The following is a 27,773-nucleotide window of genomic DNA, read 5'->3' on the forward strand; positions in this document are numbered from 1 at the left end:
CCTTTGCTAACTGGGCCTCTGAAGCTCGGGGCCTCGTCCCACGATGGGCTTTGCGGGGCCGCCTGGGCTGAGGGCGCAGCTGGCACCTGGAGCTCTGATGTCTGCTCTCCTCTCTGGCCAGTGCTTGCTCACTCAGAGACCAGAGGCCCCCGGAAGGCCAACCCACCCCCACAAAGGAGGCACAGAGAGGCAAGCGGCCCAGACCCCAGCAGGTACTGAGAGGGGCGAGGCTGTGGAGGAGGGAAGATACCTGCCTACCAGGCTGGTGTCTGCTCTGGGTTAGGGGTTTGGGAAAATCATCTCTTCTTTCTACATCCCAGGGCAGATGGGCTGGGCTAGTGGGAGCCAGTAGATGTTGAGGCCCAGTCCTCCAGGAGGAAGGGAGGGGGCCAGTAACAGGGAGCCCAAGAGTGACCCTTCACTGTGGCCCTGCCCAGGAGAATCCAGAGAGCCAGGCTCAGAAGAGGCCACGCCCCTCAGCCAAGGCCTCCATCTTACATGAGGCCAAGGGCAGCGTCTCAGCCAACGATCAGGGCAGCTTGAACCCCCAAGGCTCCTACCAGCCCTTGGCTCCTGGCATCTCCCTGAAGGAGGCTGCAAACGTTGTGGTCAAGTGTCTGACGCCTTTCTACAAGGAGGGCAAGTTTGCATCCAAGGTAGGGTAGGTGGGTGGGCTCTGTTCTCCCCTGAGCCTGGGGCACTTGGGCGCAGTGAGGGGATTGAGCCCCAGGACAAAACAGGGCAGAAGCTGGCCAGCCCAGAAGCCCGCTGCCCCCTCCCTGGGTCTGCCTTGCCCTTGGGTGGTGGCTGTGGGTCGCTCAGAGGGCAGGGCAGGGGTCTGTGCTCTCTGCTCTCTGCTCCTCTCCACCCTGTCCCCAGGAGCTGTTCAAAGCCTTCGCCCGCCACCTCTCACACTCGCTGACCCAGAGTCCCTCCCTGGGAAGGAGCGGTGAGTGTCTCCGTCACTGGCTGGGAGGTACCTGTGGGGGCTCTGCAGGAGACTGGCCCTCACGCTCCCCCACCCCGAATCTAGTGAAGGAGGAGGCCCAGGACGCCATCAAGCAGCTGTTCCACGGCCGCGCCCGCTGTGAAAGTGAAGCTGACTGGCACGGCCTGCGTGGCCCACAGAGATGACCAAGAGCTGCCCGATGGGGCCAGCGGCTTCCCTGGACTCCGTCGCGGCCCACCCTGGGCCTCGCTCAGAAACGGGGAAGGTGGGCAGCGTGCTGCCGCCGGGGCATCGTCTGCTCTCAGGCTCTTTCCCCCTTCCAACCACAGCTTGCTTTGGACACGGGCCTAGATACCTCCCAAATCAAGGTCAGAGGCCAGCCCACCTTTCTTTTTGCTTGCAAAGCCTGAGATCCTCTCTCCCCTAGCCTTCCTGGCCCTCGTGGCTGGGTTCTCCGGGCCAGGTCCCCAGATTAGAAGGTGGCGGGTGGGGGGGCTGCTGCCCGACGCACAGAAGGAGAGACGGTCCCTCCACCTCTCGTACTTAGCACGTGTTGAGCCGGGGCAAGGCCCGCCCGTCCAAGGCCTTGGGGCCTGCGCAGGGGGAGCCCCTGCTGGCCGCAGGTCCGCCTCCGCTGCCCTCTTCCCTCGTGATGCCAGCCTCCAGCCTGGCCCAGGCGCAGAGCTCATGGCAAGAGGGGCAACAGCCAGGCCTGGCTCCCGCTCAGCTCCGGGGCAGGAAGGCCGGGCGGGGCCTCGACAGTTCCCAAAGGAATAAAGTCCTGATGGTTCTGACATGCACGCGTGCACAGCCCTGTTCTCTCGGGAGTTTTATTTCCTCGGCAGCTGCTTCTCCCACGTCTGGGCTCGTGCTGCTGTTGGCCCGGGGCCCAGGTGGGCATCTCCCCCAGACTGAGCAACATCAGGCCAAGTTCCTGCAGCCCCCACCCCAGAGAGTCCTGCAACACTTTCCCAGTTGAAGTCACTACAGCAGCCCCTCCACATGGACCAGCTGGGCTGTGCTGCAGCGGGTTCCAGGACAGCCACACAGTGAAGTCCAAACCAGACTGGCCTGACAGCACCCCCAGGAGATCATTTGGGTGAGACCGGGGCCAGGGAGGCTTCCTGTCCTCGTCTGCCCCTCTCCCACTCCTCCTGGGTGAAGCCCCGCTGCTAAATGGAAGGAGGGTTGCCGTCCAGCAGGAAGGTGATGGTGTGCTTCAGCTCCTGGGCCTGCTCGGGCACAGGCATGTGAGGACAGGGCTCCCCGGCCAGCCCCTCCCCCCCCCGCCCCCAGCCCCACCACGCCAGAGCAGTGGGCAGCAGCCTGGGCCCAGGCTCCAGGGCACACCAGGCCTGGGTGAGGCACTCGCCACTTTCTCAGGGTATGCAGAGGCCACCCACCTGCGGCAACTCAAACCAGATGGTCTGGGGGTTGTCAGCCGAGCCGTAGTTGAGTTCCAGGCCCGGGGAGCCCCCTGCCTCCATCGGGCTCAGCACATGCAGCCGCTGCAGGTCCCTCAGGGCGATGGAGCAGCACAGTTCCTGGGGGGGGGGGGGGGGGACAGCAGAGCTTGGTCTCTGGGGGAGGGGTCAGTGTGGGTGGTGGGAGACGAGTGGCCCGAGGGTGCCCAGGCCAGCACCGGGGCAGGATCCTGGCCCACCTGGGAGCTGGGGTCCATGAAAATGAGGTGCTGGCGGTTCAGCCCCAGGAGGCCGGGAGTGGGCAGGGCCGGGTTGCTCACCCGCAGCACCGTGTAGACAGTGTAGCCAAAGAGGGGCAGCTGGCTTGCGGCCTCTGCAGATGGAAGGCTAGGGCAGGAGTTCTGACCGCTGGGGCCCTGGGACCTGCCGGACTTCGCCCCGGGTCAGAGGATAGGGCAGAGCAGGGCGAGAAGCTTCCTCGGCTCCTCCACGATCACCCTTCCTTCCCGGGCCTCCCGCCTCTGCCCCAGCTGCCCCCTTGCCCCAGACCCACCGATGAAGCTGATCTGTGCTTCCTGGGAGCTGCATCCTTGCAGCTGCCTCAGCTCCTGGCCTGTCAGGCTCCTAACAGCGGCCGTGTTCATCTGCCAGTGCAGCTGCTTTGGCAAGTAGGCCAGTAGGTCTTGCCTAGGACACAGCCTCGTCAGTCAAGGCTGGGCATACAGCAGGTGCTAAATAGATGAACCATCGGCTACCGTGGGTAAGACCGGGGATCCAGACACATGATTAAGGCGTGGGCCCTGCCCTTGAGCATGGGGTGGGGTGGGGGGACAGGTGTATACAGCCCCCATCTGGTTACGGCCATGAAGGGTTCAATTGGCCTTGACCGTGGAGGAGGGGTTGGAGGTGGTGGGGTGACAGGAGGCGTGGGGGCCACGTTCACACTCACTCTGAGGGGGGCTCCTCGTGGCTCCTGCCGAGGTGCTGCAAGGCTGCCAGCCTGGCGATTCGGGCGTCGTCCTGGGCACTGACCAACAGCTTCCCCTGCAGGTAGTCCCGCAGCACCTGACGGGGAGCGGTGAGGGGGCAGCTGTGCCCCAGAGCCCCAGCCAGTGGGTGGCTCCTGGGCCTCAAGCCCACTCTTTGAGGGGAGGGAGGCTTGGAGGGGCCCCACCCAGGGAGGGCCTCTCCCTCAAGCTGCAGCCGAGGCTCAAACCACCAGCAGCATAGCAGCACGGGCCCGAGTGGGGCTGACCTGGCTGTAGTGCGTGCCGACGTAGGTGGGGTTGTCGAAGTGCAGCGGGGTCTCCCAGCCAAGCCGCCGGCTGTGCAGGCTCACGTCCGGACCCGCCATCACGCTGTTGAGGTACTCCTGGGGCCACAGGGGCCGCACCAGCTCGCCTGTGTGGGGAAGCCCAGGTCTACAGCCTGTGCTGCCGCCCAGGGCCAGCCCCAGAGTGGGAACTGCCTCATCTGCGGCCACAAGAGTGGACTCGGCAACTCTCCGAATCCAGCCGGGCCACACTTCCTCCCCAGGCCAGGTGGCTCACCTTCCCCTTTGATGAGGAAGAGGGCAAATTCCTGCACTTCCTGGGGGTCGGTGATGCCCATCTGCCCACACAGCTCCTCCAGCACTTCTGCTGCCACCTGGGCATGTGGACGGAGCCATGAGGGGGGTGCTGGGGAGGGAAGGAGGCTGCAGGGGGTGGTCCCCAGAACGGATGCCCGTGGCTTCTCTGTGTCTCCCCAGCCCCTTCTCTGTGGCCCTGCGCTCACCGTGAAAGTGTGGATATTGGTCTTGTAGTTCACACCCCCGGTCAGGTGAATTAGGAGCAGGTGGACTACTTGTCCTTTCTGCCAAGGCAGGTACCACGGGTCAGTCCACCAGTGGACAGAGGCCCCAGATCCCCCCACCCCAAGGGAGTGCCAGAACACGCAGCTGCCTGCACCCCCAGTACCAGGAAAGCCTGCATTTCGCCCGGGGAGGGCAGCCGCCGGCGCCCCCCGTACTTGACTGTGCGCTGGAGGTGCTCCTGGCTGCTCCGGGCCAGCTCTGCAGAGAGGAGCCAGGCTGGGTTCATGAGCCTCTCCAAACCCCTCCCTGAGCAGCTGAGACCCCAGCCTGGAAGCCCCTCCCATCAGCACCTTGGCTCAGGACCGAATCCTGCAGAAACTTGGTCACGTAGGGCATCAGCAGGCTTGACGGGGGAAAGCAGCCTGTGAGGAGGCTGAGGAAGGTCCAGCCTCGAGCACAGAGTTTCCTGCAGGGCAGAGAGCCTGGGCTTCAGGCCGGCTGGACTGCAGCACTGCGCTGGCCCGAGAGGCCTGCCACCGCCCCCCACCCATCCCCCACACTCACGGCCGGGGATGTCCTGTGACCTGCTTGATGGTCTGGCAGTAAATCTCATCCCTGAGGTTCTCCTTCTGGCACAGCTGTGGGGACAGGAAGGGCAGAGGGGCAGCGGGCGGTGGGGCCGAGCCGCAGTGCAGCGCAGTGCGGCAGAGTGAGGGGTGGCATGGGATCTGAAGTCAGAGAAATCCTGCTCATGGCCGTGGGCTGGGGGCCAAGTCAGGGTGACAGCCCACGGTCAAGTCTCACTTGATCTCACTCGGCTTAACGGCATCTGCACAACTGGCCACGCGCCAGGTTGCCGTCTTTACCTGCTTCCAGGACGTGCTTGGCCCTGTCCTCTTTCTCTAGTCCCCGTCTTAGTCATCTCTGCTGACTCCCTCATCCCCTTGACCTCTGAGGGCTGCGGAGCCCTTGGGCCTCTCTGTCTGCACGTGCTCCCTGGTGATCGCGGCTGCTCCCCTCTGCTGATGACTCCGGGTGCCTGTCTCCAGCCCAGACTTCTCCCTTGAAGCCCAGACCCTCCACTTGGAAGTTCCCAACAGATTCCTCCACCAGGCCAGCCCCGCTCCTCACTCAGGCTTCCTTGTGGGAGACCAGCATTGCTCTGGCCAAGGCTTTGGTGTCATCCTTGGCCCCTCTCTGTCACACCCCACATGCACTTCAAGGAAAGCCTGCTACTCGGCGTCTTTCTTCTCGCCTCTGCTGCTACCTCGGGGCCCGGGCCAGCGCCATGTCTCACCTGGGATCATGGCAGTATTCCTCTCGTGGCCCAGAATCACAGACAACAGCCAGAGCGACACCTCACAATGTAAGCCACGTCTCTCTTTAAAACCCTACAGTGGTTTCCCAGATCTTGAAAAATCCAAGTCCTGACAGTGGACTAGAGGCCTGCTGTGACCTGGATCCACGGTCCCTCTTGGTTCTCACCCTCCACTCTCCCCTCGCTCGCTGGGCTCCAGCCACAGCGGCCCTGCTGGTGCCGAGGCTCGGCCTCTCATCAGGACTGTCATCCCGCCCCTTCCTCTGCCGCACGCGCTGCCCCACGTGCACATGCCTCCCTCTCTGGCCTCTTTCAGACCTCTGCTTTGGGGTCACCCTGTCACCAAGCCTTCTGCACTGCAGCAGCCCCTCCCCTGCTTTATCACCCTCCGCGGCACTCTTTGCCCCGGACACATTACATCATGGTTGACTATCTCCTCTAACTAGGTCGTAAGCTCTGTGGGGACTTGGCCGGCTTGGATCACTGCCCTGCCCCCAGCATGTAATAGCTGCTCAATAAATATTTTTGGATGATTTGAATGTATACTGACCGAGGGACAGGGGATCCCATGGAGGCCCAGGCAGGAGGACAGGAAGGGCCCTCAGGGGTCCCTGACTCCCCGCAGCTTCGAGCACACACAGCTCTTGCGTACCTTCAGCAGCCCATAGAGGAGATCCAGGTCGTTCTTGCCCCGGGGCTTGGACTGGTCACCCATAAACTGCATCAGAGCTGCGGGCAGGATGAGAAGCAGGGTGAGCTGGGCTGGGGGCCTGGCCCTGACTCACGCTGTCACTACGCGGGGCCATCTCATGCCTTGCTCTCAAAAAGCGTGTGAGCCAGGTAGAGCGGCAGCCCCAGTGTCACCGATGAGATGGGGTCAGAGAGACTCTGTGGGTACCTGGGCCTACACCAAGCGCACAGGGAGCCGGACCCACCTCTGCCTTCCAGCCCGGACTGCACACAACCCACAACCCCTTGGGCACGAGTGGAAGCGGGTGAGGGCTGTAGGGGTACAGGAGCCACCAGTGAGCTTCCCTGAGTTGGCAGGCAAGGAGAGAAGGAGACCAGGCGCCTAGGCCCAAGGCACTGCAGACATGGTGGCCACTCACCCTGGAAGCTTCCCACAGCCTGCCTGTTCACGTCCTCGTCACTGATGTTGATGAGTGACGCCTGGATGGGAGCCTGCGGCCACAGAGGCTGGCTGTGAGTCTGGGGGCCCTGGGAGCCAGAGGCCAGCTCCGCGGGCCTGACTCCTCCCCGCCATCCCCCTTACCTTGCTGTACTGCACCAGGCTGGCCATGGCCTTCCTCTCAGCATCGCCACCACTCTGGTCCAGCCTGAGGGGACGGAGGGGAGTACAGCCCTGCTCGCTTGGCCCTCCCACCCCCATCCCAGGCTGGGTAGAGAGGGTGCTGAGAGCCCTGGCCTGGTGACTCAGAGCAGGGAGGCCCACTTCAGGGAGAGTGAGGGTGGGCAGGCGTGGGGTGGGCCCAGGGCACTCACAAGGTCTCGGGCTTCCGGAAGTAGCGCAGGGCGAATTCCTGCATGGTGTAGTCAGAGTCCGTGGGCAGGGTGACGCAGGTCACAGAGGGGGACAGGCTGGTGGCCGAGTTGTCACTGTGTGCCTGGCTCCAGGGGCGGGTGGGGAACTTAGGAGCACAGGAGCCCAAGTGCCACCCGAGTGTCCACCGGCCTGTCCAGGGGCCCCGCCCCAGCCCCACCCAGAGGAGCAGGCAGAGCAGCCGCGGCGCGCACACCACCAGAAGCCGGGAAAGTCAAGAGCCGTTTATTGAGCATCTTCCAGGCGGCGCCGAACTAGCTGCCACAAGGGCCACACGCGAGGAGGACCACCCAGCCCCTGCCCACAGGGAGCTCACAGTCGTGCTGGGGAGACAGGGCAGGAAGTCGGGAGCGGGCAGAGAGGCAGCCTCAGACCAAGCGCTGCCCACCAGGCGGGGTGGTCCTCAGCCGCTCAGGGGCCCTCTCCTTCCTCGACTCCTAGTTAGGCCGTGCCTCGGCCTCTGCCGTCCTCCTCACCTCAGACGTCCTACCCCACTCTCCGCGCTGCAGCTGACCCTTGTGCCGGCCACTCCTCCACTCCATCGAGAAGGAAAAGTCTGGAGCAGCAGCCGGCTGCACTACGTCAGCAGGGAAGAGTCCGGAACGGCCCCTGGTGGAGCCAAACTGCCAGCCTGGGAGACACATCCAAGGACAGCACCTCACCCGCCTGGCCCCTCTGTCACTGGAGGCTCCTGCTCATCTGCCCGCCCTGCACCAGCTGCGCTGCCTGTCCCTGGGGTACCTGGCTCCAGAGTAGCCACCGGCAACAGCTTGATGAGGTCCCCACGTTGAAAGCTGAGGAGGCTGTGGTCATCAGTGATGTAGCTTCGCAGGGCGATGACATAGCCAGAGTCCTGCAAGTGGGCGGATGAGCGGCCAGCCTGCTTGTGATCCTGTCCTGCCCGTCCCACCTGCTGCCCCATTGGCCTCACTCTCCACTCAGCGCCCCCAAGTGCCAGCCCCAGCCTAGGCAGCTTGAAGGAGCTTGGCTGACAGCCCCAAGACCAGCCAAACCAGACGGTGTGATGTGGCAGAGGTGGAGGGCCCCCGTTCGGCCCCGGCCCACCCCCTGCCGGCCTGCACTTGCCTTCCTGAGCTCGCTCAGGAACAGCTCGACCATAGCCTTGACGGCTCCCGCCCGGACCGTGTGCAGCACCAGCTGTTCACTCTTCAGCGACAGCTTCAGGGTGGAGCTGGCCAGGCACTCCACGCCTAGCACCTCAGCAAAGCTGCATAGAGGGTGGGCATGAGCTGGGGGCCGTCTCGCCAGCCCACCTCACACCCCAGCCCAGGCTCACCTGTATGAGCAGAGAGTCTTCAGCTGGTCAGGGTGCAAGGTGGGGCCTCGGGTCACCTTGAGTAGTCTCAGCCCGCGGTGGGACACAGCCAGCAGCTGCACGTCGCTGCCACTCTCGCCCTGCCCGGAAGGTGGGTGGGTCACAGACAGGCTGCTGGCTCCCTGCCACTGTCCAAGACACCCTGGGGCTGCTCAGGCCAGTGCTATCCTTTGCCCTTCCACTGGGGCCCAGTCTACCCCCAGCTCGCATCCTGTTGCAGAAGGCCAAGCTGGCCTCCAGCCTGGGGCGCTGCCATCCCCAGCCTCACTGACCGAGACAGGAAAGATGCGGGAGAAATAATTGGCCCAGTTGTCCCTGGCGGCCACCACGATGCGCTTCTTGACACTGTCCTCAGCTGTGTCCAGCGAGTCCAGGCCCACCTCCAGGTCTCCTGCGGGCAGAAATGGCCCTAGGCTGTCCTCAGCCTCCCTCACAGCGGGGACCACAGAGTTTGCTCCCTCCCTCTGGGCAGGCCCAACTCCCAGCACTCCAGCTCCCTGACTCCAGGGTCCCTGGACCTACCCAGCAGGTCTTTCATCTTGTGCCTCTCATCCTTGGAGATCCGGATGCAGGACTCAGCGAAGGTGTCCCTCAGGATCTGGGGGCAAAGCCAGGCGGTCACCACCAGGTCCTGAGGCCACAGCTCACCCCAGAAGCAGCCACCGCGTGGCGGAAAAGCTGGAGCACCCCATGGGCATGTGGGTGGAACAGGGAGGGATGGAGGGCCTTTCAAGCCCAAGGCCATGACCACCCAGAGCTCCCACCTGCCTCCCCAGCTGCCTGCACCAGTCGAGCTGCTCCTCCATCAGCTGAGATAAGCTTCCCTGAAGGAACAGGACTTGGGGGAGGGGAGAGGGACAACTACTATAGAAATGAGGGGGAAAGACACAAGCATCCATCTAGAGATGGCAGAGGGACAGTCACCAGTGAGCACCTGCTGTGTGCCGGGCCTGTGTTGGGTGCTGTATACGCTTTATTTTTAATCCTCGTTATAAGTCCCAAATGGCCCTTAATTCTGAGGGACGTTGTGAGGATTAAATAAATGAAGGCAGGGCTTGGAACACGCTAGCGCCCCGCAAGTGCAGCTGTTCTCGTGCCCAGGGTGGGGGCGGTCTGTCTGTACATATCCCAGGTGGGCTGGTCTCTCACCTGCTCACAGAGCAGCCTGAGGCCGTAAGGATGGCTGAAGTTCTCCCGAGGGTAGAACACCTGCACGAGGGCACAGCAGAGTGTGAGTGGGCAGGGACGCGCCCCGCCAGCCCCTCTTCCGCCCCACCTCTGCCTCCGGGGCCCGGAGGAAACCAGGCCTGAGGAGGTGGGGATGGGGAAGCAGTTTGTGTGCGGGGAGATGCTGGGGCCCCAGGCTGGCGCCCCCACCGCCTGCGCCCCGGCCACCATCCAGAGAGGCCAGGCTGCGGCCCGCCCTCGTACCCACCTCCTTGCGCAGGAACAGCCTCCAGGGGGCGCTGGCGTAGGAGAAACACACACTGCCCGAGGGCACGAGCAGCTGGGTGGAGACCCCGTGGTCCTCCATGGGCTCCACAAGGCCTGGCAGATGGAGGGGCCGAAGAGCATCAGGTGAGGAGCTGCCCAGGCCAGAATGATGCGGGCACAGGGAGAGAGGGTCCTCACCTCCCTGAGGCCCCTCATGGCCCAGCTCGCTCCACCTCTGCCGCCTCCCTCCCACACACCATCCCATCTCCAGCCTCCATCTCCCACCTCCAACGTTCCCTGCTGTCCCGGACCATGTCAGCAGGGCCACTAAATTCCTGACGAGGCCAACGCCCTGTGTGTGACAGTCCCTCCATGCCAGACAGGCCCCAGGGGTGCCCAGGCCCTGCCCCCTGCGGGAACGCGGAAGCTGGGTCTCCTCACTCACGGCTCCAAAGTCCAGAAGCCTGAGAAGCTGACCCTGGCCATGAGTGCTGAGAGGCCCTTGGGAATCCGGCTCCCACCCCGCCCAAAGCCCACTGCACAGGGATGTGGGGTTCCTTACTGCCGGGCTCAGCTGGAGGAGTTGCTGGGGGCAGTGGGGGTGCTGGTGGAGGTGGGGGTTTCTGGGCAGTGGGTGGGTTCTGGCCAAACAGCTCTTGAAGTGGCCCCTGCTTCTCCTTGATGGAGTTGCAGGGCAAAAGGCGTGGTCGGGCCTTGGGTCGAGCAGCCACAGCTGGTGGGGGGCCCTTCCCTGGGCTGGGGGGCAGCATCTGGGGAGGCACAGAGGACACACACAGGCTGTGACTAGCGGCCAGGTTTACCCAAGGAGCCTCAGGGGGACTCCGGAGCAGAGCAGCCACACCCTGGACAGGACGAGACCTCACCGAAGGGGACGAGGAGGCACCATCGATCCCCAGCTTAGCCAGAGCCTCATCCTTAGGGTTGTTTTTCTTCAGGAAATTTTGGGAGAGCTTCCTGAGAGAAGGAAGAGGTCATGAGTCCAGAGGGTGGCTCTCTGGGAAGGGAGCAGCGCCGGCCGCCCCTCCCCCTCCCCGGGGCACACCTGGATGGCTGCACAGGCACAGGCACAGGGCCCGGGCGGCTCTGGTACATGCGGATGATGTTGCGGATCTCCCGGCTGGGCTCTGCCCGCTGGGGTCCAGGGACTGAGCTATGCACCATGGCTCTGCCCTGGGCTGGCCCCGCCTCCGTGGCTGGCTCAGCCTCAGCCTCCTGTGCAGCTTTGGCCCCACCTCGTGTCAGTGGCTTCTTCACTTCCAGGGAAGGAGGAGGTGATGGCACTGACCAGGGAGAGGAAAGACATGAGACCCTGTGCAGAACCACAGGGCCAGGCCCTCCCCCTTCTCCCCCTTCTCCCCACCACCTGCTCTCTGTTCCTCCTCTTCTGGCTCATCCTCCTCTTCCTCCCCCTGGGGGATCTTCACCTTGGCTGGAGGCTTCATCGTCTTCACCTTGATCTGCTGCTGCCCTGTAAATGCCCCAGACGGCCCTGTCTATTATCCCCCACCTGGCCCGCCCATCTGGGCACCTAGCCAGGCCACAGGGACCTGGAGGACTGGAGTGCACCCCGCCATCTCCCGGCCAGTCTGGGGCAGTGGCTGAGTTTCTGTGTGTGGTCGCCACCCCAAGGGCCCTCACCCAACTTCTGGAAATAGTCCCGTTTCTGCTGGAAGCTCTTGGGCTGTGGGGGCCTGTCTTCAGCCTCGGGTGAGGTCTCCTGCTGGCAGAAAGGGGAAGAGAAGGAGCAGCCCTGCCAGCCAAGCTGTCACTCACATTGCAAACCCACTGGGATCCACAGGGCTGGGCCTGGCAGCATCTTTCTATATCTGCGCCCCCCACCCCATGTCTCCCACTTCTGCAGCCTTGGAGCTTGCTGCCCCATCCCAGGCCCCACCATTTTCCAGGCCTCAGCTCCCCATCCTTAGGCAGGCACCTACCAATTCCAGGTCACGCTCTGGCTCCTTCTGGGGGGTGGGTGTCTTCTTGAGCCTGGGGGTGATGGCTGGGGGTGGGGTCAGGGAGGCAGCTCCAGGGGCCTGGGCCTGATGCTGGCTCTGGAGCTGCTTTGCCTGCTGCTCCAGGGACAAGGTCATGGCCTGCGTGGTCATCTGCTGGGCCTGACGGGGGAGGAGCAGTGCGCTAGGTAAGAGCTGGCCTAGCCTCGCCCCACACCTGCACCCACTAGGCAAGCTGTGGGACCCGCCCGTCCTCACCAGGATCAGCGCCTGCTGGTTGATGAAGTTCTGTTGCTGGACCGCCAGCTGCCTCGCGTCCACACTGGGAAGCAGGGGCTGGGGCTGGGGCTGGGGCGGCACCACCATGGCTGCAAGTAGGGCAGGCAGTCAGGGCAGGCGAGTGCCGCAGGGAGCTCCCCGCCCTCTGCCCCCTGTGCCCTCTAGGCCCCGGGCAGGACCCTCCCTCCTCCAGTCCCTGCCTGAGAAGGGACCCCGGTGGTTACAGTCCAGCCTTACCTGGCATGGCGGGGACCGCGCCCACTGCTGGCACCACAGGCATAGGTGCAGGCATCATGGCTGGCTGGTACCCGGGCATCTGCATCATCCCTGGGTACACTGAGGGAACAGGGCCCGCCCAGGTCGGTCCCTACCTGGGCCCCAAAGAAGCCTCCCTCCAGCCCCAGGCAAAGAGGAGACTATGGGCCACTAGGGTGCTGGCTGGAGCTCTGATCACAGCCGCGTGGGACCCCAGGCCACGCTTGCCCGTGTTGCTGGGCAGGGAGACCCTGGAGAGGTGCTCAGCCCCGTACTCACCCATGGGGTAGCTGCCTTGCTGCATGGGCCCCATGGCACCCCCTCCCTTCATGCGGCTACTCAGAGCCCTGCCTTGCTCCAGCTCCTGAAGGGACGAAGGTCACAGGTCACAAGGTCAGAGCTAGAGCCCTAGGAGGTATGGAAGTGGCAGCAGAGGCCCCAGTGGGGTCGGGGCAGGGGTGAGGTGGAGTCTGTGTGCAGAACACTCACGCTGAGGCCCGGGGAGAGGACTGGCTCGAAGAGGTGGTCCAGGAAGCCATCCAGACTCCCCGAGGTCCGGGACTCACCTGGGGAGGCTTAGTGTCACTTGCCTGGGGCTTCCTGCACCCCCAGGCCCAGCACTTGGCCACCCTCAGTGTGCCCACTCCGAGCCTTACCTGTGCGACTCCTGCTGGGCAGGGTTGGGGCTGGACCTGGAGGGGGACCTGGTGGCAGTGCGGGGGCCTGGATGCCAGGGGCCGGGGGGATGTCCTCGGCTCTGCAGGAGACAGTGGGCCCAGCTAAGGAGGTGCCGTGGCTGGGTGGGGGGTCGTCCCCATGGGGTGGGAGGAAGCTGGGGGGGTGGGCTGGGCCTGCGGCAGCACCTGAGAACCCCAGGGCACGATAGGGTGGCTGTGGGGGTCACCTACGACAGGACAGGGACAGGAGCAGGCCAGGGGTGCTGTGGGCAACACCTACAAGCCACGGGGGGCGATGGGGTAGCTGTGGGGACCAGCTGGGTCCCCCAGGTCCTCGGTCTGTCCGATCAGGTCCAGCACAAAGTCGCAGCCAGCCAGGTCCTGCCAGGAGTCCTTGGAGTGCAGTGACACAGACCAGCCACGCGGGGGCGGATCCAGGCCTCTGGGTGAGACAAGGGTGTGTAGTAGAGGGTGGTCAGCCAGGCAGATGACCGTCTGAAAGGGGCGAGGACCTGAGGGTGGGCTGGGGGGGAGGGGTGTGGAAGGGGACAGTAACCTGGCTGAGGACCCGCTTTCCCTCAGAGAGCTCTCCTGTATCTCCAGCTCACAGCCCTCTACTGCTACATCGGCTCTGATGCACTTATTCAAATTCATTGATTTGATAAGAACCTGGACCAGATCTATTAAGCATCCTCTCTACTTGCTGTCCATCTTGAATCTACTCTCTGCACCCTGCCCACCTGCCCCCACACCTCGCCCCCGCCCTGCCCCTTGGGGAGCAGGCCTTGGCCTTGGGCCTGCAGGAGCAGCTGCAGGAGGTGCCTGGCGGGAGAGCGGGCCGGGAGGATGAGGAGGACACAGGAGGAGGACGGGACAGTGGCCAGTGTTGGCCACACGCCCCCATCCCAGGCCCCCCACACCTGCTCTGCAGAATCCACCCGGCGAATTGCTCCCCTGTGGTCCAGGACTCCACCTCGGCCGAGTAGCACTCCTCTGCAGGGATGAGGGGTGGGGGCCCGCATGAGGGACAGCAGGGTCCACCCTGATGGGAAGGGGCTTCTGTCCCGTGGGGGTTCCAAAAGCAGGGCAGCAGGGAGGTCAGGGTCACATCGGGAGGGCTGAGGCGGGAAGGGGGTCTCGGGAGGGCGAGGGTGCTGGGAGGGCGAGGGTGCCGGGCTGGGGAGGCCTGAGCAGGAGGTGAGCATCACCGCTGAAGGTGAAGACGTCCAGTGCCATGCGGCCCCGCCGCCACCCGGCCGTCCACTCGAGCTGGGTGGGGGGGTGGGCCCGTGCGGACCCAGGGGCCAGCTGCGTCTGCTCCAGGGCCCCCAGCAGCTTGTGCTGGCACAGCGCTGCCATGCCCCTGGGGGCCTGGTCGGACACAAATCTGCGGGCACAGCACAGGGCTGCTGTGGGTGCGGACTGGCCCGCTGACCCCACCCACGGGGCCCCCGTCCGCCGGGCCCCTTACTTGAGCAGCGGCTTCTGCAGGGTGGACATGGAGGGGAAGGCGCTGAGCAGGACGGCCATGAGGGCCCAGCCACGCTGGCTCTGCTGCTCGTCCGGGTTGTGCCAGACCTGGGCCACCAGCTGGCTGAAGAGCTCGTTGCGCAGCCCCGGCTGCCGCTGCCCCTGCCGCGCCAGGTACCGGCCCATGGTCTGCTCCTGCCAGGAGGCCAGGGACCCGTCCCCCAGGAGCCGCAGCAGCTGCAGACACAAAGCGAGGCGAGGCAGGATGTGCGGGGCTCCCTGTGCCTGGCCAGCACCCCTCGCATGGGCCCACCCTGCGCCCTCCCCAGCGGGTCGCTCACCACCTTATTGATGTCCAGGGCGTGCTGAGGGTTCTCACCGTCCAGCCGGGTCAGGGGCTTAGTCAGCAGCTGCCCAGGGCGGGGCAGGGATGGCTCCTGCAAGGAAGGAGGGTGACACGGCGCCTGAGCAGGGGCTGGTCTGTGCTGACCTGCTGGACACAGCCCCGGGGGGACCCCCATGGGAGCACGTGCCCTGCGAGAGGAAGAGGGGCTGGCGAGGCAAACCATCTTAAAAATACTTCTCCACTGCTCTTTCTGATTAGAAAACGAAAGCCCATGCGTGCAGAAAACTCAGAAAACACGGAAAAGTATGAAGACTAAAAGCCACGTTAACATTCCACTGCTGGACAAAACCACAGTAAGCATTTTCACCTCTTTCTTTTCAGTCTTACTTCCTACGTGTAGGTACACACGTCATCTCCCCACCCGCCCCGTGGTGGTTGCTGTTTACAGAATTGGATCATACCCTACATGCAGTTTTGAATCCTGCTTTTGTTTCCAGCACTGTAGCCTGGACACTCTGCCTTGTCAGTAAACATGCTTTCATGGCAGGACAACGCCGCAGGTGTAACAAAGGTGTGGCATTGCCGATAAGTAACAAAAGAGCGAGATGTTTAGGTTCAACGGATTTTGGATTTTCCGAGCAAGGCAGTTGCGCCCACAGCCTCCACAACAGGAGAGGGAGGAGCGGGCTGGAGAAAGGAGAGACGCAGCTTCTGCCTCACGTCTGGGGAAATGTGGCCATCAGCCAGGAAGGGCTGAGGCCTCGGGGCCCACCTGAAAGTCGATGGCGATGAAGCTGGAGAAAGGGAACCTGTCGATGTCGGGCGGGAGGGTCAAGTGGGGCTGTGCGGGAACTTCCGGGGGCACGGCCTCAGTGATGCTCTCAGCCAGGGTGTGCTGATGGCCTAGGCAGCCCAGAGACGCCCAGGTGAGGCGCCTGGCTCTGGTGCTGCTTCCACCTCCCAGCAGCAGCGTCCAGCTCCAGTGCAGAGGGGGGACCCAGAGCATCAGGGGGAGGGACCACAGGGACAGATCCGCTGTGCAGGAGGGGGTCAGGGCAAGAGTGACGCCCATCAGGACTCACCCTCTGCTGTCTTCAGCATGACAGCCAGCTCAGCCGGGATCTCCAAGCACCCCAGCTCCTGGTGGAGAGGAGCAATTGACCAGGAGCTAAGGGGGGGGGGGGCATAGGTACCCAGGGGCCCTCCTCTCCCCTGGGCTACAAGCTTCCCCTCCAAAGACCAAGAATTCTAGTCCTGGACACGCAAACAAATAGGGCCTCCAGAGCCCTCAGAGGGAAACCAAGGGCACCCCAGGCCTCTTCTTGGGGGCTCGACAGATGGACCTGAGGGGCCGGACCCATCTCGCACCCCTGGGACCCCACGCTCCCCCTCGAGCCAGGCCAGGTTTGGCAGGCTCACAACCCAGCACACACCCTCCAGCTTCCAGGCCACCTACCATGCTTGGCACCTTCTTGGAGGCCCTGACGCTGTGCCAACTGTGCGGATGCCCAAGCTGTTGGGGGAGATGCGGGAGGAGAAAACGCCCCCGTGAGGGGTCACCACGAGCTCCCTAGAGGCTCCTCCCCTGCTCAGCAGTTCAGCTGCCCCCTCCTCCTCCCAGGAGGCCCTGACACCAGCAGAGGAACAGGTGCAGACCCAGGAGGCCAACCGTCTACCCCCCAGCCCTCCAGAGCCCTCACCAGCCTAAGCTCTGTGGGTGTCACTGCCCGTCTGCCAGGGCACCGGGAAAAGGGCAGGAAGAAGGAAAGGAATGGTCCCAGGGGACAAAGTCCAGCCAGGGAGAGGCCGGGGGGGGGGGGGCAGTATGTGGGCATTGACCTTTGAGCTGCTTTATGGCCCTCAGATTGGAGTCATCGGGCAAGAGAGGGGAGTAGCCCAAGGAGGCCTGGAGGGGTTGGGAGGCACCCCCAACTGGCAGGGGAGAGTCAGGCCCTGGCAGTAGGCAGGCGTGAAGGAAGGCAGCGACCTCCTGGAGGCTCCAGGCTACCCTGGCCAGGCAGAGGGGAATGAGAGGCACTCCACCACCAATGGTCTCTGAGGCCTCTGTCCTTGTGCAGCTGGGCTTAGAGGGTGGACACTGTCGGATTTGGCCAACTTGGCCAGCAAGGCTGCCTGGCTTCTCCCCCGAGCAGCCCCAGGCAGCACCCCATCCATATGCTTCACCTGCTGTCTCTGCCGTCTCCAGAGCAGGGGCCGGGCCACCAGCAGGATGGTGTTCAGCTGCCCCAGAGCCGTCCGTCGCCGAAGGTACCGCTTCCTGGAGGCCGGGAAGGGGGTTGGTGAGGAGTCCAAACTGACACCCAATCCTTGAATCCTCCAAGCTAAGACATGAATGTAAAATCGGACCCCAGTGAAGCCCCTGGCTACCTAATGGAAGCAAAAGGGAAAGGCCGGGACACTTTGAAAGAAGAGCAGCTAAACTGAGATGCTGTTGTGCCTGGGGGGTAGAAGGGAGGTCCAAGAGGGAGGAGATGTATGTATACATATAGCTGATTCACTTTATTGTAAAGCAGAAATTAATACAACATTGTAAAGCGATTATACGCCAATAAAAATAAAAAATTAAAAAATTAAAAAATAAAAAAGATCTGAGACTCTGGAGCCGACCACCTGGGTTTTTCCCCTACTGTTTAGTCACTGAGATCTTGGATTAGTTACTTTACCTCTCTGGTTTATTTGTTTGTTTGTTTGTTTTGGTTGCACCACGTGGCTTGTGGGATCTTAGTTTCCCGACCAGGGATTGAACCTGGGCCCCGGCAGTGAAAGTGCCCACTGGACCTGCCAGGGAATTCCCTGCTTTACCTCCCTGTGTTTTATTTTCATCATCTCTAAAATGAGAATTATTATAATGCCTGCCCCGAAATAAGATGAAATGAATTAAAAGGCGTGTTGGGAATAGTGCCTGGCATATTATTATTTAAGAAGCAGAACTTCTAAAAATGAAAAGCTAACATCACTGTAAGTCTAATAGGAGATCCCAGAAGAGACAATATCTTTGAGAATTTTCCAGGTATAAGAAAGACCAGACTCCTCAATGAAAGAGCCCTGAGCACAATAAATATTTAAAAATAAATCTATACACACTACTAGACATAAAATAAACAAGGATCTACTGTTTAGCACAGAGGACTATATTCAATACCTTGTAATTACCTATAATGGAAAAGGATCTAGAAAAGTATATATACATATGTATGTATACATTTGTAACTGAATCACTTTGCTGCACATCTGAAACATGGTAAATCACTATACTTCAATAAAAAAATAAATAAACCTACAGCTTTTGTACATCAAAGGACACCATCAAGAGAATGCAAAGACAACCTACGGAATGGGAGACTACTTGCAAATCACATATTTGATAAGGGTTTAATATCCAGAATATACAAAGAACTCCTACAATGCAGTGAGAAAAATAAAAAACTCAAAAAGCAGGCAGAGGACTCGAATAGACATTTCTCCAAAGAGATATACAAATGGCCAAGAAGTACATGAAAAGATGCTCAACATCATTAGTCATTAGAGAAATGCAAATCAAAACCACAATGAAGGGACTTCCCTGGTGGCGCAATGGTTAAGAATCCGCCTGCCAATGCAAGGGACATGGGTTTGATCCCTGGTCCAGGAAGATCCCACGTGCCGCGGAGCAACTAAGCCTGTGTGCCACAACTACTGAGCCTGTGCTCTGGAGCTTGCGAGCCACAGCTACTGAGCCCATGTGCTGCAACTACTGAAGTCTGCGCACCTAAAGCCTGTGCTCTGCAACAAGAGAAGCCACCTCAATGAGAAGCCTGCGCACTGCAACAAAGAGTAGCCCCTGCTCGCCACAACTAGAGAAAGCCTGTGCGCAACAACGAAGACACAATGCAGCCAACAAATAAATAAAATAAAATCTTAAAAATTTTTGAAAAAAAAACAATGAAATACCACTTCCCACCCACTAGGAGGACTAAAATTTAAAAAGCGGAAAATAACGAGCATTGGCAAGGATGTAGAGAAACTGGAACCTTCACACATTGCTGGTGGGAATATAAAATGGTGCAGCTGCTGTGGAAAACAGTTTGGCGATTCCTCAAAAAGGTGAAGACAGAATTACCCCAGAATTCCACTCCGAGGTAAAGCCCCAAAAGAACTGAAAGCAGAGACTTGAACTGTCACTTGCAATGCTCGTGTTCATAGCAGCCTGATTCACAATAAGCCAAAAGGTAGAAACAACACACATGCCCACTGACGTATAAATGCATAAACAAAATGTGGTCCATCCACACGATGGAACAACGTTCAGCCATAAAAAAGATACGAAGTTCTGACACATTGCAACAGGGACGCACCCTGAAGACACTGTGCTTAGTGCGCTAAGCCAGACGTAAAAGGAAATATTGTAGGAGTCAACTTAGATGACATATGACATATGTAGAATAGGCAAATTCACGGAAACGGAAAGTATACTAGAGGTTACTAGGGGCTGGAGGGAAGGCAGAGGGAGGCATCATTGTCGAATGGGCACAGAGTTCCTGCTGGCGATGAAAATGTTTTGGAAACATAGAGTGGTGACGGGGCCCCTCTCCGGAGGCGTCCCTGGTGTCACGGCACTGCCTTCATTTTGTTCTCAGTCCTTAAATAATCCCCTTTGGGGTGACTGGCAGCTGGTTTACTGTCTGCATCTGACTCCCCAGCTAGCCTGGGAGGCACCACCTCTGCCTTCATCCCTGTTGCCAGGTGTTGCCAGCATCTAGTCCAGGGTAGATGGAGACGATGGTCAACCGATAGCTGTTGGATGGATGAGTGAAGATGGGCAGTGAAGGGTGAGTGGGGGCGGAGCTAATGAGGTGAGAAGGGTGAGGGGAGCATCATAGGACCAAGAAGCCCAAAGAGCCTGGTGTGTAAAAGTCTGGCCTAAATCGAGGCTGGAGAAGCAGGCAGGGCCTCACACAACCTGATTCACAACACAGCCAATACATTTAAAAAATTAAAATAAAATAAAATAGAGCATTCTTGCTGCAGAGTGGAGAACAGACTAGAAAAAAGAACAGTCAGGAATCAAGACTGCAGGGTTGAGTGGCCTCAACCGATAAGGAGCTTCTCGTGGCTGGGGGTATCCAAGCAGAGACGGCATGAGTAGGGATGCCGGAAAGGAGAGTCCGGTGCTGATGGGAGGCAGGCAGACTTGCCTCAAGGCCCTGCGTCTCCCCGACCCCGCCCCGCCACCGCCACCGTGAGGAGGCCTACAGTCTCACGCCACCCTGCCCACCTGGCCTGGAGCCCACGCGCGCGAGCCTGCATCCATGGCAGGAGGCGGAGGCGCTGGCGGGAGATGCGGGCGCGGAGGCCTCGGTGCAGGGTGAGCAGGGCCTGGGCGCGCTGCTGGGCCCGGTGCTGTTCCAGCTGCTGCCAGCCCGGCTCCCGCAGCAGCACCTGGGGGCAGAGGTTTGGGCTGGGGGCAGGCCAGGCAGCTGGGGACCACCCTGCCCTTCTCCCCAGGCCGCGGCCTCCTTCCTTCCAGCCAATCGATTCTACTGGGGTGCCCGGGACACCCACCCACACTCCATCTCCCCACCACCCGGAAGAACCACCGGATCCTGAGTTGGTTCCCGAATGCTCCTCCCCGTTCCCAGCCCTGCCTGCCTCCCTGTGCATACACACCGCCCACCTGGGTGGCTCCCAGGTGACAGAAGGGTGACTCAGCCCCAAGCGCCTGGTTCAGGATGGTGCCACACCTTTCCCGGTCCGAGAGCTCTTCCTGCCCCTCTGTCCCCAGGGCCCGGAACCTACCCCAAGGATGGAGAACTAAGGTCAGAACAAGCACAGCGGGGATCTCCCTGCGGTCCAGTGGAACCGCCTAAGAATCTGCCTTTCAGTGCAGGGGACACAGGTTCGATCCCTGATTGGGGGACTAAGATCCCACATGCCGTGGGGCCACAAGCCCATGTGCCACAACTACTGAGCTTGCGAGCCACAACTAGAGAGAAGCCCACACGCCACAACAAAGATCCCGCATGGTGAAACTAAGACCCAACGCAGACAAGAATAAAAAAAATAAAATAAATACAAAATGAAAAGAACAAGCACAGAGAGGACGTCCCTCTACACTCATTTGAAACACCTGAGCCCCTCAGGGTCGATTCAGTCTGTAAGTTGTTCAGCAATGATTTGGAAAGCACCCACCGTGTGCCAGGCACCCAGGAGAGTTTTTGCTGAGAGGAGGAGGGGCGGGTGAGTGCACAGAGGCGTGGAGAGGTGCAAGGGAAATGAACAGTGAAAGGGGACAGGGATGGAGGGAGAGGAGGTGAGACAGAGAGAATGGAAGGAGGGAGGGTTGGACATCAGGCCCAGAGTCCCTGGGAAAGTAGGTCCCTCTTCCCCGAAGAAGCCCCAGGTCTGCCAGCCACTCCAGGGCCACTCCAGGCCTTCCCAGTGAGTCCCGGCCCTGAGATGCTTGTACCCCTGGGTGCCCCCATCCTGGGTCCCTACCTGGCCAGGAAGGCCTGGAAGGGCACACGAACGGGGAAGTTGGCGCTGCGGGTATACACGGCCTCCAGGATGCCTGCCTGGCGCAGTTGCTCTGCCACGTGACCCACATCAAAGAGGCCCGGAAACTGTGGCCATGGGCAGAGCCACGGAGAGCTGAGTCAAGGGTCTCAAAGCTGTGGGGAATGTGGGGCAGGGCAGAGGAGGGGCGAGGGGGGCTGAGAAGGGCAGGGTGGGGGTGGGAGGGCTCTGAGGCCAGGTGCTGGGAGAGCTCACCTTTCCCGGGTTGGGGTTGAGGCACTGGATGAAATAGACATGGCTCCTGGTGGGTGGAAGTGGGGGGTCACTTGAGCAGAGGGGCCCTCCCATTCAAACACCCTAGGGTCGGGTGTGGGGGGCGCTCTTCTCACCTGCCCAGCTGGGCTAGGAGGTCCCCCAGGGAACGCTGGAAGCGAGAGGCCAGCGTGGGTTTGCCTGGTCCTTCCCCAGACTCAGGCTCTGCTTCCTGGAACAGGCTGCCCACCAGCTGTGGGGTGAGAGGGGGCCGAGCCAGCTCACCTGGGCCTGTCCAGCCTGCCCCCCCACCCACCCCAACCCCAGGGAGCCAGGGTGGGCCGGCCAAAGGTTCAAGGTGTCAGGGGCTTGAAGACAAGCCCCTTGGGTAAGACTGGGTGAGGAGGGCAGAATGAGGGGACAGGAGGGCCAGCAGGGGCACCTGGAGCTGGCTCTGGGCAAGCATTTCCACAACAGCACGGTCAAGATGATCCCGGTTTCTGCTTAGAAACTTGTGAACCTGCAAGAGATAATGTGAGGAGGGGAGGAGAGCCAAGGAGAGAAGGCTGGGTATGGAAGCCAGTTCCTTTGTCAAATAATCCAGCCTCTCCCCTCGGAGTTAAAGGCCACAGTTAACACAACATCGTAAATCAACTATATTTCAATAAAAAAAATTTTTTTAAAGGCCACCTTTGAAGTTGGACTCTTATCGCACACCAGGTACCAAAATTAACTCAAAATGAATGGATCAAAGACCTAAATGTAAGACCTGAAACTATAAAACTCTTACAAGAAAAAGGGAGAAAGCTTCATGACATTGGACTTGGCAATGATCTCCTGAATGTGACACTAAAAGCAAAGGCAATGAAGGAAAAATAAACTAGACTTCATAAAATGAAAAACTTCTGTGCATCAAAATACAGTATGAAGAGAGTGAAAAGACAGCCCACAAAATGGGAGAAAATATCACATATGAGATAAGGGATTAATATCCAGATTATGTAAAGAACTCCTGCAACTCAACAAGGTAAGAAATAATTCAAAAATGGGCAAAGGGGGGCTTCCTAGGTGGTGCAGTGGGTAAGAATCCACCTGCCAATGCAGGGGACATGGGTTCGATCCCTGCCCCAGGAAGGTACCACATGCCGCGGAGCAACTAAGCCCGTGAGCCACAACTATTGAGCCTGCGCTCTAGAGCCCGTGAGCCACAACTACTGAGCCCATGTGCCGCAACTACTGAAGCCCATGCACCTAGAGCCCCTGCTCTGCAACAAGAGAGGTCACCGCAATGAGAAGCCCACGCACCACAATGAAGAGTAGCCCCTACTCACCGCAACTAGAGAAAGCCCGTGTGCAGCAACAGAGACCCAACACAGCCAATAAAATAAATAAATAAATAAATAAATAAATAAATAAATTTATTTTAAAAAAATGGGCAAAGGACTTGAATAGGTATTTCTCCAAGGAAGATACACAAATGGCTAAGAAATACATGAAAAGATGCTCAACGTTATTAGTCGTTAGAGAAATGCAAATCAAAACCACAACGAGGTACCACTTCACACCCACTAGGGTGAGTATAATTTTAAAAAATGAAAAGTAAATATTTGCAAGGATGTAGAAAAACTTGAACCCCTATAAATTGCTGGTGGGACCACTGAGGAATAGTTCGGTGGCTCCTCAAAAAAGGTAAACATAGAATTACCATATGACCCAGCAAACCTACTCCTAGGTAGATACCCCAAAGAACTGAAAATAGAGACTCAAACAGTGACTTGTACACCCATGTTCACAGCAGCAAAATTCACAATAGCCAAAATGGTGGACACAACTCAAGGGTCCATCAATGGATGAATGGAGAAACCAAATGTGGGTCTATTCATACAATGGAATATTATTCAGCCATAAAAAGGAAGAAAAAAAATTTTTGGAAGGAAATTCTGATACATGCTACAACATGGATGAACCTTGGAAATATTATGCTTAATGCAATAAGTCAGACACATAAGGATTGTGTATGTGTGTGTGTTATGATTCCACTTACGTAAGAAGAGGCAAATCTACAGATTTGGAAAGTAGATTAGGTATTACCGGAGTCTGAGGGAGGGAGAATTAGAAGTTAGTGTTTAATGGGCAAGTTGTTTCTGCTTGGGATCATGAAAAGCTGGTCTGGAAATGGATAGAGGTGATGGTTACCCCAACATTGTAAATGTACTTAAAGCCACTGAAATGGACACTTAAAAATGGTTAGAATGGGAAAGTTTATGATACGTATATTTTACCACATTTTTTTTTTAAAGGCTGCCTTTGTCACGCACCCAGTGCTTTGTTATACTCTTGGGTCAGTTATTGGGTTTTCAGTTCTGTCCCATTGATGGGTCTGTTCCTTATCAACACCATACTCTTTTAATTACTAGAGCTTTCAAATACGTTTTAATACCTGATAGAGCAAATTCCTCCATAATCATTTGCTTCTCAATATCTTACTGGCTATTCTCATGCACTTTTTTCCAGATAATACTTCAGAATAACTTTGTTAAAATCATCTCTCCTCTCATAAAAGCCCCACTAGAGTATTTTCTGGAATTACATGACTTTTCTAGATTAAATGGGAAAAAATGAACAATATAGGGCTCCTCAACAGGAACAGAGCTTTTCCCTCCATTTTTAAGTCTTCTTTTGTGACCTTCAATACAGTTTCATAGTTCTCTTCAATCTCCTTGTGTCTCTTTTTTTGTTTAAATGTGATTTTTTCTTTTTTTTGAGGTATAATTGACATATACTCCTTGTGTTTCTCGTTTGGGTAACTCCTGTGTAGCTTGTATGTTTTCTTCTACAACTAGAGCGTGTCACCTCCTCCAGGAAGTCTTACCTGACTTGCCCCACCCTGAACTAGTCACATGGTCCTACCCTTTATACCAGGCCCCCTCCCCTCAGCAGCTCTCCTCCTGGGTAGGTGTGCAGTTGTCATGAAACTCAGAAGGGGGAGAGGAAGTCCCTTCAGGGAGCACCTCGTGTGTGCCAGGCACCTGCCCCACCATTTCCATGTAATTGCATTAATTCTCAGGACAAGGCTGTAGGATAGATTCCCATTCCACAGAGGAGGCTCAGAAGCAGAAGCAGACTGCCTGAGGTTATCAGAGCCAGGTCCCAGGCACACACTCTGCCCCTCTTGGTCTGGAGGGTCCCAAGGCTTTGACTCCCCCACCCCATAATGCCCACCCAGAACTCAGTAAGTCATGCGCTAGGTGAGGGCGAGGGCCCAGGCAGGGGCAGGTGGCCAAGCCTTCGAAGGGGCCTCCCCATGCTCACCCCTCGTGCCTGTCAGGGGACTCCCCAGGGTCACACTGCCCTCCCTGAGTCGCCCTGATACCTGGTAGGTGACAGTCCCGGCGTAATGCCGCACAGTGAAGATGGGAAGGGGCAGCTGGGGCTTGGTGTAGCGCAGGTGGTCGCCGTGGTGGTAGTGGCACTTCTGCAGGAAGGTGTGGTCCGTGGCCTGAGAAGAGGAAGAGCCTCTCAGGCCTTTGCAGTTGCTGTTGCCCTGCCGGGGCTGTGCGTCCCTCCCCTGCCCCTCCTCCACCCCCAAACCACAGACACTGAACAGAAGGTGGGCTTTGGTTTTGGTCCCCAAACTTTTTTAGGAAGGGTTGCTCCATATCTGAGTCCTTATAAAGGGCCTGGCTTCTTTCCCAGGGACTATTCTGAACTGATTCACATTGGAGAAAAAACACAGTAGCCTCCCACACAGAAATCATCTCAGTCAATAAGATTTGGCGGCTTAGAGGACCCTTGATGAAATCATTTAAAAGAAATGGGGCTAATGAAATTGAGTTATTTGTAGTGAGGTGGATGGAGCTTGAGTCTGTCAAACAAAGTGAAGTAAATCAGAAAGAAAAACAAATACCGTATGCTAACGCATATATATGGAATCTAAAAAAATGGTAGTGATGGACCCAGTGGCAGGGCAAGAATAAAGATGCAGATGTAGAGAATGGACTTGACACGGCGGGGGGTGAGGGGGGTGAAAGGGAAGCTGGGACGAAGTGAGAGATTAGCATTGACATATATATATATTACAAAATGTAAAATAGATCGCTAGTGGGAAGCTCCTGCATAACACAGGGAGATCAACGCGATGATGGGTGATGACTTAGAGGGGGTGGGATAGGGAGGGTGGGAAAGAGTCGCGGGAGGAAGGGGATATGGGGATATATGTGTAAATACAGCTGATTCACTTTGGTGTGCAGCAGAAACTGGCACAACAGTGTAAAGCAATTATACTCCAATAAAGAGATGGAAAGAAAGAAAAGAAAGAAAGAAAAGAAAGAACAGAAAGGAAGAACGAACGAACGAAAGAAAAGAGATGAGAGAAAGAGAGAGAGAAAGAAAGAAAGACAGGAAAGAAAGGAAGGAAGGAAGGAATGAAAAGAAAGAAAGAAAGGAAGGAAGGAAGGAAGGAAGGAAGGAAGGAAGGAAGGAAGGAAGGAAGGAAGAAAGAAAGAGAAAAAAAAGAAATGGAGCTGGAAGACTTTAAGGCAGATTTAATAATCACTCCTGGGAGTCTGGCCTCACAGTTACAGGTGTTTCTGAACAAGTCTTTCAAAGATACTTTTAAAAAACCATCCATAAGAGGTTATTTTATGGAGCTAAGGAACTTATAACAACAAATACTTGGGGAAACCCTCACAAGCCCCTCATGAGGCCTGCACAGCCCCCACCACCCTGCCACCCAGGCATGATTGTCCCCCTTCTGCAGCGAGGATGCTCGAAGGGGTCGGGTATCTCATTCAAGATCACCCAGAGACAGGATTTGAACCCACTTTGGCTACTGCCTCCCCAAGCTGTGCTGAGGTCCTGTGGGCACGTCCCAGGACTCAGCACTTTCTTGCTCCCCTGGGAGGCCCTGCTGGCTCTGGCCTGGCCACCAGGGCCCCCACTCCTTGTCCCCAACACTGTGGGCTCACCTGGGACAGCCATGTTTGGGCTTCCAGGATACTCAGGAGGCTGTGGGGCTGGTCCACCAGGAGGTCCAGGCAGGACTCCTGCAGGGGCTGGGGGATGTGCACCCACGGCAGCAACTCCCGTCGACACTCCTCCTGGGAATGGGCAGCACGGGGTTTACAGAGACCACCTATGTTTGTGGGGGACCTCATCTGAGCCTGCGCAGGGATGGCCCTCCCACTTTACAGATGAGTAAACTGAGGCTCAGAAGGACTAAGACAGCCCATCGCAAGGGGACTTTGGGGCAGAGCTCTCAGTGCAGTGCCCTCTCTTTATCAGGGATGGCCTCTGTTCCGGGAAATAGCTGGCTGTCCCCTGCCACCTCACGCCCAGCTCCCCATACCTCCTCCTGGACCAGCAGCATCTGGTTGGAGAAGAGCTGCAGGCGCTCGCTGGCGAGATTGTTGCACAGCTGCTCCAGGCCGTTGACCCGCAGTGCCTGGGGGCACGTGGGCATTGAGGTGGGCACCCACATGAGGCGGGGGCACAGGGCAGCTGGGGGGGCCGCACACAGGCCTGGTGCCCTTCACCCCCCTCCCACAGCGGCCCACGTTCGCCCCAGCACTAGGCGGGAGCGGTGCCCCAAGGCTGATGCTGCCGCCTCCAGGGTCAAGGCCAAAGACGCTGGCACAGCACACAGGCTGCCCCAACCCTGTCCCAGCCACAATCATTCCTCCCTCCAGCAACCCACACCCCTGCCCCCTGCCTCAGCACCACTGTGAGCCTTCGGGCCTCTGATCACAGCCATCCTGTGGTCTGGAAGGCACCTGTTCCTACAGCCTAGCTCGCTGCCTATCAGAATGCCACATCCTCATAAGCAGAGCTCCAGGCTGCTGCATCCAAGAAGCCTTCCAGGATTCCTCCTGTTGGAATTACAGGCTCCTTCCTCTGTGCCCCCCAGCACTTTACTAGTAAGCCTAGCAGAGCCCCTGTTTTCATGTAGCTTTTTTTTTTTTTTTTTTTTTTTTTGGGCACACAGGCTTAGTTGCTCCGTGGCATGTGGGATCTTCCTGGAGCTGGGATCGAACCCGTGACCTCTGCATTGGCAGGCGGATTCTTAACCACTGCGCCACCTAGGAAGCCCTTCATGTAGCTTTGTACAGAGTTTTGACCTGCTCTAATAAAACAACACAAGAGTGCACATGCGGTGTCATGAACACACAGACACAGGTGCCACACTCATC

General features: G+C 58.6%; 2 protein-coding genes across 9 annotated transcripts in view; one reads left to right on the forward strand and one right to left on the reverse strand.

Annotated features, from left to right (window-relative positions):
- The window catches only part of RECQL5 (RecQ like helicase 5), a 34,680-nt gene extending 32,923 nt beyond the window's left edge, over positions 1 to 1,757 (forward strand). For 4 of the 8 annotated variants that reach the window (XM_057714453.1, XM_057714456.1, XM_057714457.1 and 1 more), the window contains 4 exons: positions 122 to 212; positions 438 to 656; positions 880 to 949; positions 1,034 to 1,757. In XM_057714453.1, coding sequence (XP_057570436.1) covers positions 122 to 212; positions 438 to 656; positions 880 to 949; positions 1,034 to 1,134 — 481 coding nt within the window. In that variant the 3' untranslated portion in view covers positions 1,135 to 1,757. Of the gene's footprint in view, positions 1 to 121; positions 213 to 437; positions 950 to 1,033 lie in introns of those variants that run through there. The other 4 variants (XR_009049915.1, XR_009049916.1, XR_009049914.1 and 1 more) reach the window with 3 other exon arrangements.
- The window catches only part of MYO15B (myosin XVB), a 32,710-nt gene continuing 6,689 nt past the window's right edge, over positions 1,753 to 27,773 (reverse strand). Inside the window, 52 exon segments of the mRNA XM_057713870.1 lie at positions 1,753 to 2,181; positions 2,353 to 2,493; positions 2,613 to 2,746; positions 2,927 to 3,060; positions 3,323 to 3,438; positions 3,629 to 3,774; positions 3,924 to 4,020; positions 4,150 to 4,227; positions 4,332 to 4,426; positions 4,519 to 4,634; positions 4,733 to 4,806; positions 6,139 to 6,215; positions 6,596 to 6,668; positions 6,760 to 6,823; positions 6,990 to 7,135; positions 7,524 to 7,678; positions 7,789 to 7,900; positions 8,134 to 8,275; positions 8,345 to 8,463; positions 8,656 to 8,774; positions 8,906 to 8,981; positions 9,533 to 9,592; positions 9,819 to 9,931; positions 10,380 to 10,587; positions 10,702 to 10,792; positions 10,881 to 11,118; positions 11,202 to 11,306; positions 11,477 to 11,556; positions 11,759 to 11,955; positions 12,052 to 12,161; positions 12,310 to 12,408; positions 12,607 to 12,691; positions 12,817 to 12,893; positions 12,984 to 13,084; positions 13,285 to 13,446; positions 13,925 to 13,997; positions 14,213 to 14,391; positions 14,476 to 14,711; positions 14,816 to 14,911; positions 15,593 to 15,723; positions 15,903 to 15,960; positions 16,277 to 16,333; positions 17,005 to 17,098; positions 20,096 to 20,259; positions 20,495 to 20,612; positions 21,316 to 21,440; positions 21,589 to 21,634; positions 21,723 to 21,838; positions 22,028 to 22,105; positions 24,959 to 25,084; positions 26,553 to 26,684; positions 26,933 to 27,028. Coding sequence (XP_057569853.1) covers positions 2,122 to 2,181; positions 2,353 to 2,493; positions 2,613 to 2,746; positions 2,927 to 3,060; positions 3,323 to 3,438; positions 3,629 to 3,774; positions 3,924 to 4,020; positions 4,150 to 4,227; positions 4,332 to 4,426; positions 4,519 to 4,634; positions 4,733 to 4,806; positions 6,139 to 6,215; positions 6,596 to 6,668; positions 6,760 to 6,823; positions 6,990 to 7,135; positions 7,524 to 7,678; positions 7,789 to 7,900; positions 8,134 to 8,275; positions 8,345 to 8,463; positions 8,656 to 8,774; positions 8,906 to 8,981; positions 9,533 to 9,592; positions 9,819 to 9,931; positions 10,380 to 10,587; positions 10,702 to 10,792; positions 10,881 to 11,118; positions 11,202 to 11,306; positions 11,477 to 11,556; positions 11,759 to 11,955; positions 12,052 to 12,161; positions 12,310 to 12,408; positions 12,607 to 12,691; positions 12,817 to 12,893; positions 12,984 to 13,084; positions 13,285 to 13,446; positions 13,925 to 13,997; positions 14,213 to 14,391; positions 14,476 to 14,711; positions 14,816 to 14,911; positions 15,593 to 15,723; positions 15,903 to 15,960; positions 16,277 to 16,333; positions 17,005 to 17,098; positions 20,096 to 20,259; positions 20,495 to 20,612; positions 21,316 to 21,440; positions 21,589 to 21,634; positions 21,723 to 21,838; positions 22,028 to 22,105; positions 24,959 to 25,084; positions 26,553 to 26,684; positions 26,933 to 27,028 — 5,925 coding nt within the window. The 3' untranslated portion in view covers positions 1,753 to 2,121.

This window comes from Hippopotamus amphibius, chromosome 17 (assembly GCF_030028045.1).
Source record: "Hippopotamus amphibius kiboko isolate mHipAmp2 chromosome 17, mHipAmp2.hap2, whole genome shotgun sequence".
Lineage (NCBI taxonomy): Eukaryota > Metazoa > Chordata > Mammalia > Artiodactyla > Hippopotamidae > Hippopotamus > Hippopotamus amphibius.